Genomic DNA, 8122 nt, shown 5'->3' on the forward strand with positions numbered 1-8122 from the left:
GTGTAAAAGGCGATTAGGGAGCATGTTAATAAGATAGGTGGCGGTTAGAAAAGCCTCGCCCGAAAATTGAAGAGGCATATGAGCATTGGCAAGAAGAACTAGTCCTACTTCGACTATGTGGAAATGCTTACGCTCGGCGGAACTATTTTGTTGATGTGCATGAGGACAGGAGACATGGTGAGAAATGTCTTGTGTTTGGAAAAAAAACCGTTGAGTTGACATACTCGCCTTCCCAATATGACTAAACAGTGAGGATTTTCGGGTCAAATTTGCGCTCAACTAGTTTTTGAAAGTTTATAAAAGCATTCAACACATAATACTTTTTCTTCGGAAGGTAAATCCATGTAAATTTGCTATAAACATCAATAAAACTTACATAATAGGCATTGCGACCAAGAGAGGTGGTAGCATGACCCCATACATAAGAAAAAACTAACTGATATGTGATACGTGTATTTTCATCATTATTATTGCTACATATATGTTTAGTTTTCATTGATATATGTCATCATACACCATTATTTATGCATTTTTAGTTGATTTCCGGGACTTTCCTACAAAGTCCCCTTCCATGGTATTTAATTTCTCGGAGGCAGAAAACCTACTTTTTCGTTTTTTTATTGTATCAGGGACCTTCTGGATACCTAAAAATTGAGGGAAAGATTAGTTTTTCACCCGGAGAAGGACTGTGAGCGAAAGAAGGACGTGAGGGAGACCACGAGGGCCAAACGGCACCAGGTGGCGCGCCCAGACATGTAGGGCACGCCACCCTGGCTCGTTTTCTCTCGTGCATATTCTCGTCCCCCCTTTTATACCAAAGCTTCCGTTTCACCCAAAAACCTAAGCCATATTTTTCCCAATATTTATTGAGACGGCGGCGGCGGAGAAGGTCCTCTCCTACGCCGGGAGAGGGTAGATCCTGCAGCACAGGTACATATCCGGTGAAGGGGAAATCGACGCCATCGACATCACCACTCCTCCTTGGCTTGGGGGAGGCATCTTCATCAACATATCCATTAGCACCATCATCACCACCATCTCCATCTACGATATCAACTTCATCCCCCTCATAGTTTGTGTTGAATTGAACCCCGGATATCGTTTTGAGGCTAGTTGCATGTTTGTGATTGGTACTTTATCTTTATTTGGTGGAGAGATTATATATTCAGATTTTGTTGTAATCATTGTGCCTCTTGTCCATATCATGTTTGGCACTTGTGAATAGTTTCCCACGTTCATAAGGGCATATGATGATCTAGCTATAATTTTATATGATGTGCAATGAGTATTTGGTCAAGTTTTCTATCTTTTATGTTGTTCTATGATGGTTTTATGCGAACGTTAAGTGCATATTACTTCACCTATATGGGCTCATAGGGCTTCACTTCAATGTAAAGAATGTGTGTTGGAAGGGATGGACCGACAGAAACTGTTTTCCAATACTATGAGTTGCATTAGAGGGATTTATGTCGGAGACCAATGATCTTATTGATATGGTGGGAAATTTATGTCTTAATGATTCTTATACTTGCTCATGAAAATGGCTCTAGGACCCATCATAAGGTATGCACTTGCTCATATCTATGGATGCACTTAATTTAGGCTCCGCCCCTAATTGAATGAAACTTGACAAAATATTTACCATGTTGTGTAGAACTCTGATGCTAGTAAATCCATGCTGCCCTCGGGAACATTTGTCTCATATAATCACGCACACACTTGAGCTTGTACTTTTGCTGCATAGAGGATTGGACTTTCTCTCATTGAGAGCATTTACATACTGTAATTTACTTTTTACATTTTAATTTCTGTATTTTACTTTCTTGCAAACTATACACACAAAACACCAAAACTACTGCTTTATTATTATTGTTTGCTTGTCAAATTCGCTAACCAATACCTTCAGATCCTGTAGATTTGACAACCTTTTTTTTATTGAAAAGTACTACAATTGATCTCCAGCACTTGGAGCCATCAACGGGATATGGAAGCTGATGATTATTAGCTCGCTGACATGAATCAGAAATTAGATCTATGGTAGAATACCTAATGTAGAGAAGTTTATTTTTTCTAATAATTTGACTAACAATGGTAGACAATGGATGACAAGATGACTATATATGCCACTTTTCTTGAGAGGGCTTGGCAGCGACAAAGGCATGCTTTTGAAAATAGGAGGACGATATCAAGGATGATATGAGAGGATATAGCCCGCCAACGCATCCCCCTATGAAGGATTCTCCTTGTGACCCGATCCTTAATCAAAAAATAGAAGGGATGATATTCGGTGAACACCATATTATCATATGTAAACCGATGACTAGAGAGTAGATTTTTGGAAGCATTAGGGACATAAATAATATCACGAAGATGGGAATTCCGAACAGGGTGATGAATTATTGACTGACCAACATGAGTAATATCCATACCTTTCCCATTGGCGATGTTGACCTTGTCGTAGCCCTTGTAGTTGTCACGCACAAAGAGGTTATTGAATTCACTAGTAATATGGTGTGTAGCACCTCCCCGTACCAGTTGGTATCAACACCATAGGGAGGCTGCATTGACTTCCTTTTCTTCGTACGTGTTGTAATCTTCATCAATATGGCGCCATAGGAGGCTGCATTGACTTCCTTTTCTTCGTAGGTGTCGTAATCTTCATCAATATGGCGCCAACAATCAGTGGCGGGGTGACCTTCTTTGTTTCATATTTGGCACGTCACGTGCACCCATGGGGTATTGCGACGTAGGCCACGACCACGACGACCTCCTTGAGAACGATTGCCTCCTCTGCCTTGAGTATAGGGCCGCTCATCGCGTCTGTCATCGCGGTGGTCAAAAGGCAGCGATCATCACGACAATCTCCACGGGGCGCGCCCCTCCCACAGTTGAAGCTACATGACGCTGCTGACGAGACACAAGATTAGCCGAGGTCTCGAAACCAAATTCAGGTTGTCCTTGAAGCATTAGCTGGCACTCATCATAGGGATGGATATGGGCGTACAAGTCGCTGAGAGAGATCGGCTTGGACACGCCAAGGGTAGCAACCAAGGAATTATAGCGAGCCCCCAAGAGAATATAGGATACTTGCTCATCTTCAGGAACAGAACATCCGGCAGCCGCAAGCTCTTCAGCAATGCATTGCATCTTGGCGAGAAACTCCGAGGTGGTCATGTCTAGCTTCTTCGTGTTCTCAATGGCAACCTGATTTGGTAATCTTGGACTAACTTACTGAGGCGAACATGGATTCGATCTCTTTCCAAGCGGGAGTGGTGTGCTCAAAGCGGAGAACATGCGTCATGATCTCAGGTGATAATGCGTTGAGGATGTAGGAGATCACTATTTGATCTCGAGCGAGCCAAGTCGCGTAGTCGGGGTTGGGAATGAGCGTGGGTTCATTATCTTTTTCTGCGGCTGGTTGAACCAACATTGTCGCTGGGGCAACGCCGGATCCATCCAGGAGGTCGACGAGTTGGGTGCCACGTATGGCAGCCAGAATTTGTGCCCCCGCATTGGGTAGTTGGATCCCATCAATTTGGCAGAGGGAGGAGCGCCGAGATTGATGGGGCTGGAGCTCGATGAAGCCATGGCGATGATGATCTGAGGGTGGGGTGGGTGGGTGCGCACCAAGGGTGAGGCCTAGCAGTGGCGACGTACCGAAGAGCTTGGCTCTCGATACCGTGTAAAAACGATGAGTTGAGTTTACTCGGATGAGACCGAGCTCCTAATCTTGAAATATATAAAGCATGTCGCGGTGCAGGAGTTTACAAAGGAATCGAGTCTCTGCCGGACTCGACCTACTGTCCATGTAGGACATGACCTAACTAATCACCTAACATCGTATGTCTAACAAGTTGTGCAATTGAGAATTTACACCTTCACTTCTACCATATTTATATTCGAAATTCTTTTGCTTCTTTGTATCAAGTTCTATACCTACCACCTTCAAGCGACCAGTTTACTGACAATACGTCATTCGAGCCTAGTTGGCCCTGCGGGGCAGCGAGTTGAGGTTACCTGTTGGCCATGCCCTTAGGTTCAGATGCCAACATAGTTGTCTTGCTCGTAGGTAAAGGAAGATATCGTGCTGCATCGAAAAGATTCCTCTAGCATTTTTTTGCAAAGGTAATCTGATTTTACCACATGAAGAGTATATTCTTCTTCACTGCAATGCATTTTTTTTTTTGCAAAGGTAATCTGATTTTACGACTTGAAGAGTATATTCTTCTCCACTACGATGCATTTTTTGCGAAGGTAATCTGACTTTACAACGGGAAGAGTATACTCCCTCCATCCACAAATAAGTGTACATGCGAGATTTTCAACATAAATTATGAAGTGAAGTGAAAAATGCATTGGGAAGATCATCTCTCCCCTTTAATTATTTCACCTCCAATGAGCTAAGTGCTTGTAAAAAAACGAGAACATGTGCTCAATATTATTTAGTTTGATTTCTGTACGATGAGAGAGAAAAAATTAAAGTACATTAGAAAGATAATAGTACACTCTTTTGTGGATAAAGTTTGGAGCTAGATGTCCACTTATTTGAGGATAGCGGAAGTATTTTTTTCACTACAATGCACTTTTTTCATAGGAAGAGTATATTTTTTTCCACTGCGATGCATTTTTTTTTGCAAAAGGTACTGAGGAAGAGTATATTGTTTTTTTTTTGCCAAATGAGGAAGAGTATATTCTTTTCCACTACAACTTTTTTCCTACTCCTTCAAGTTTTCTTTTTGACTCCCACTGGCAGCGATGGCCAGATGTCACGCGCCGTCGCGTCGGTCGTCGTAGTCGGTTTTTCCAGAACAAAAGACGGCGAGCTTAAATGGCATTTACCAGGCACAGGCAGGCAGCAAGTCGTAACGTCGAACGCTAGTACGACGAATTTGAATTCCCGCTCGACGCCTGTTTGAAACTCCGAACCGCGTCACCGACCGCTTCAAAATCTCCAGGCCGCAAAGTGCAAACCCTCCCAAACCGAAATCTCGACACCAAAGCGATGGAGCCACGCGGCCGCCGGCGGAAGCAGCAGGCGACGGACCCGGAGGAGGCGATGGGGAACAAGGAGAACAGCGCCAGCGCGGCGCCGCCACCCAAGCGGCCGCGCACGGGCCGCAATCCCCTGGCCGAGGTCCCCACCACCGCGAACAACGCCTCGGCGTCGGCGGCGCCGGCGCCGATTCAGGCGTCCAAGCGGACGACGCGCGCGGCGGCGAGGGAGGCCGCGGCCAAGGCGGTGGAGGAGGAGGCGCGGAAGCGGGAGGCGGCGGCCATTGCCCCCCGCCCGGCGCCCTCGAAGCAGCCTGACGCCGGGGCGGCGCAGGCGTCCGTCGCCCCGTACGTCGGGGACATCGACCAGTACCTGCGGTCCCTCGAGGTGAGGGTTTCTCGATTCCATTTCTCGGTCGAGCATGCCGAGTCATTTTAGAGGGGGGCTAGTTAGGGGGCGTATTTGGTGGTTTTCTTGTGGGATCTACTAGTCCTGTTGGATGATAAATGCCATCACACATTTGGGGATTTATCATGGCGTAGGCATGTACTCTGTAATGTGTGGGCTGTTTCATTGAGTGGGGTGGTTTCTAGGTGTTTTGGCTGCGAGTCTGGGATATTTCCATGTGTTTTCTACCTGTACTAGCAGAAAAAAAACAACTCCTTGGAACTAAATTATGCATGCTATCTTGATTGCCCGAAGTGGCTAGCATTGCCAGGAACGAAATGTGCACATTCCGGTGTCATGGTGACGAAAATGTAGGACATTTGGTGTGAAGTTGTTGAATTGTATGACATTGCAGCACGAACAATTTAGTAGGCCCAGGGGTGACTATATTGGGGCAATTTGGTAGAGGGGTACATTTCCAGGTGTTTCCCATCTGTACTAGCAGAAAAAACAACTCCTTGGAACTAAATTGTGAATAACATCTTGACTGTCTGAAGTTTACTAGCTTTGCCGCGAATCAAATGTGTTATATATCAGTGTTACAGTGACGAAGATAAGGGACATCTTGTCTGACTTTGGTGCATTTTGTGACATTGCTTGCAGGCAGAACAATTGAGGAGGCCGAGGGATGACTATATTGGGACAATACAGAACGACATCAGCGCTAACATGAGGGGGATCCTGGTGGATTGGCTGGTGGATGTGGCTGACGAGTTCAAGCTTCTGGCTGACACACTCTACCTCGCGGTTTCGTATATTGACCGCTTCCTCACAGTGAGTGTCGTCAGCCGGAACAAGCTCCAGTTGCTGGGCGTTGCTTCTTTGCTTGTTGCTGCGTACGTTCGCTTGTCTCTTTTTCTGTGCCTCTTTGTTATCTCTTAGCATGATCGTTCAGCTTGCATGATGGGATGTTGCAGGAAGTATGAAGAAATTTATCTTCCTAAGGTGAACGAGTTCAGTGAGATTACTGATGGCACATACACCAAACAACAGGTAGCCTTTTGTTAAACTTGCAATTTCCTTATGTTTTTCTAGGACTGTGATTTGAATGGTGAGGCACTCTTTTATAATTTGTATTTGCTATGCACTGCAGGTGGTGAAGATGGAGGCTGACATACTGAAATTTCTCAACTTTCAGGTGGGGGGCCCCACCATAAGAACTTTTCTATGGTACACCCTTCATCTTTTTTTCTGGGTATTTAGAATAACTTTACAGATACCTATCATCGGCGTATCAAGTTATTTACATGATTAAATCACTTACAAAATAGTACTGTACCATGATTACTGCCATAATGGGCTGAACAATCCAAAGCCTAATGTTTTGATACATTTCTGCTGTAGGAAATTCTTAACTTCTTGTCGTGGAGCCAACGTAAGCACATTTTTTAGAACCCTGAACAATTGCTTCTCTTAATGTTATTTTTATAATATGTTTTCCCCTTCAAACTTCAGTCTGCAAGTGCAAAAAGATTGGAGCTTACGTGCAGCTATCTCGCTGAACTGAGCTTGATAGACTACGACTGCATAAAGTTCCTGCCATCAGTTATCGCTGCTGCCTGCCTGTTTGTAGCCAGGCTAACAATCAGCCCAAAGACTCGTCCTTGGGTAAGAGACGTTGATTTTTTGCTGAATGTTCAGTTATGCCCTACTTCCTAATTTTCTTCCATTTCGCTTGTGCTAGAACCTGACGCTGCAAGAGAGCACGGGCTACAAGGTATCTGATCTCAAGAGTTGCATCTTGAGGATACATGATTTGCAGTTGGGCAGAAAGTATCCAACCCTGAAAGCCAGCAAAAGCAAGTATGGTGACCGCAAGGTAAGATCTGTTCTGCCCATTGTATTTCTTTTTGGCTGTTACATGCATTGATCAAGTTTGTTTGTTCGATTATTGTGCAGTTCGGGTGCGTGGCTACAGTTACTGCACCGGAAGAAATTCCTGCATCTTTTCTCGAAGACACCAGCAAGTGAAAGGCTGATGTGCTCTCGCAGTCCCGCAACATCTTCTTGTAGTCTATGCAGAAAATCAGGTCTTAGTAGAGTGGATTAGTCTAGCAGAATTTGCATGCCCACTTGTAAGCAATTGGTCTTGCCATTTAGGTTGCATTGACAGTGCAGCTAGCTGCATTGGTATTTTGGGTAGGTAGTGTGCGGCCATGAGTGGTTTCTTGTACAGAGGTTAGCACTACGGTGGTGCTGTAGTCAATGATATTCTGTTTGAAAGCTTTCAGGCAATTCTAATGTTTTTGTTGCGCATATTGTGCTTAAGGAAAGCACCGTTGCTGTGATGAGCATAATCTCAAGTTGAATGGTGCCAGGAAATATCGCGCTTGTCCTCTGCAAGGAAACTAGGAGATGTAGGGTCAAGGACTCAAGGTGGGAGACATGCTCGTGCCCATCCGGCCATGGTGGCCCCTTGCTCATTCTTACGATGCTGTGGCGCTGCTGGCTGGGCAGTTTGTGCTCGCCGAGGAGGTGTGCAGGGCACGCTGACCGCGGCCGTCCAGCACGGGGCGTTCCTTTGTGCAGAGCTCAAAAGCCAGTGTTGATGTGTCTGGATGGGCACCTCGTCTCTGTTCCGCCCTCTCCTGGCATGGTTCGTCCTCATGACGCCGCATGCCTCTCACGGCCGTGGACCATGTCTCGCTGACGCTTTCCATGGAACATGTCGCGTTGATGCTG

At 45.4% G+C, this 8122-nt stretch overlaps 1 protein-coding gene across 1 annotated transcript; it reads left to right on the forward strand.

Annotated features, from left to right (window-relative positions):
* Positions 1 to 5002: 5002 nt before the first annotated feature.
* On the forward strand, positions 5003 to 7411 carry LOC124696092 (cyclin-A3-1-like). Its single transcript, XM_047228870.1, has 8 exons — positions 5003 to 5380; positions 6044 to 6276; positions 6358 to 6433; positions 6534 to 6610; positions 6785 to 6815; positions 6896 to 7048; positions 7125 to 7259; positions 7340 to 7411. The coding sequence occupies exons 1-8, from the start codon at positions 5003 to 5005 to the stop codon at positions 7409 to 7411; spliced, it is 1155 nt and encodes a 384-aa protein (XP_047084826.1).
* The last annotated feature ends 711 nt before the right edge of the window (positions 7412 to 8122 follow it).

The sequence above is a fragment of the Lolium rigidum genome, chromosome 3, assembly GCF_022539505.1.
Source record: "Lolium rigidum isolate FL_2022 chromosome 3, APGP_CSIRO_Lrig_0.1, whole genome shotgun sequence".
Classification (NCBI taxonomy): domain Eukaryota; kingdom Viridiplantae; phylum Streptophyta; class Magnoliopsida; order Poales; family Poaceae; genus Lolium; species Lolium rigidum.

What these genes read in the sequence shown, in the direction of transcription:
- LOC124696092 (XM_047228870.1), top strand. Translation starts at nt 5,003, where the DNA reads ATGGAGCCACGCGGCCGCCGGCGGAAGCAGCAGGCGACGGACCCGGAG. An exon ending in AGTACCTGCGGTCCCTCGAG is followed by an intron (nt 5,381 to 6,043) that starts GTGAGGGTTTCT and finishes CATTGCTTGCAG; the next exon opens with GCAGAACAATTGAGGAGGCC. An exon ending in CTTCTTGTCGTGGAGCCAAC is followed by an intron (nt 6,816 to 6,895) that starts GTAAGCACATTT and finishes TTCAAACTTCAG; the next exon opens with TCTGCAAGTGCAAAAAGATT.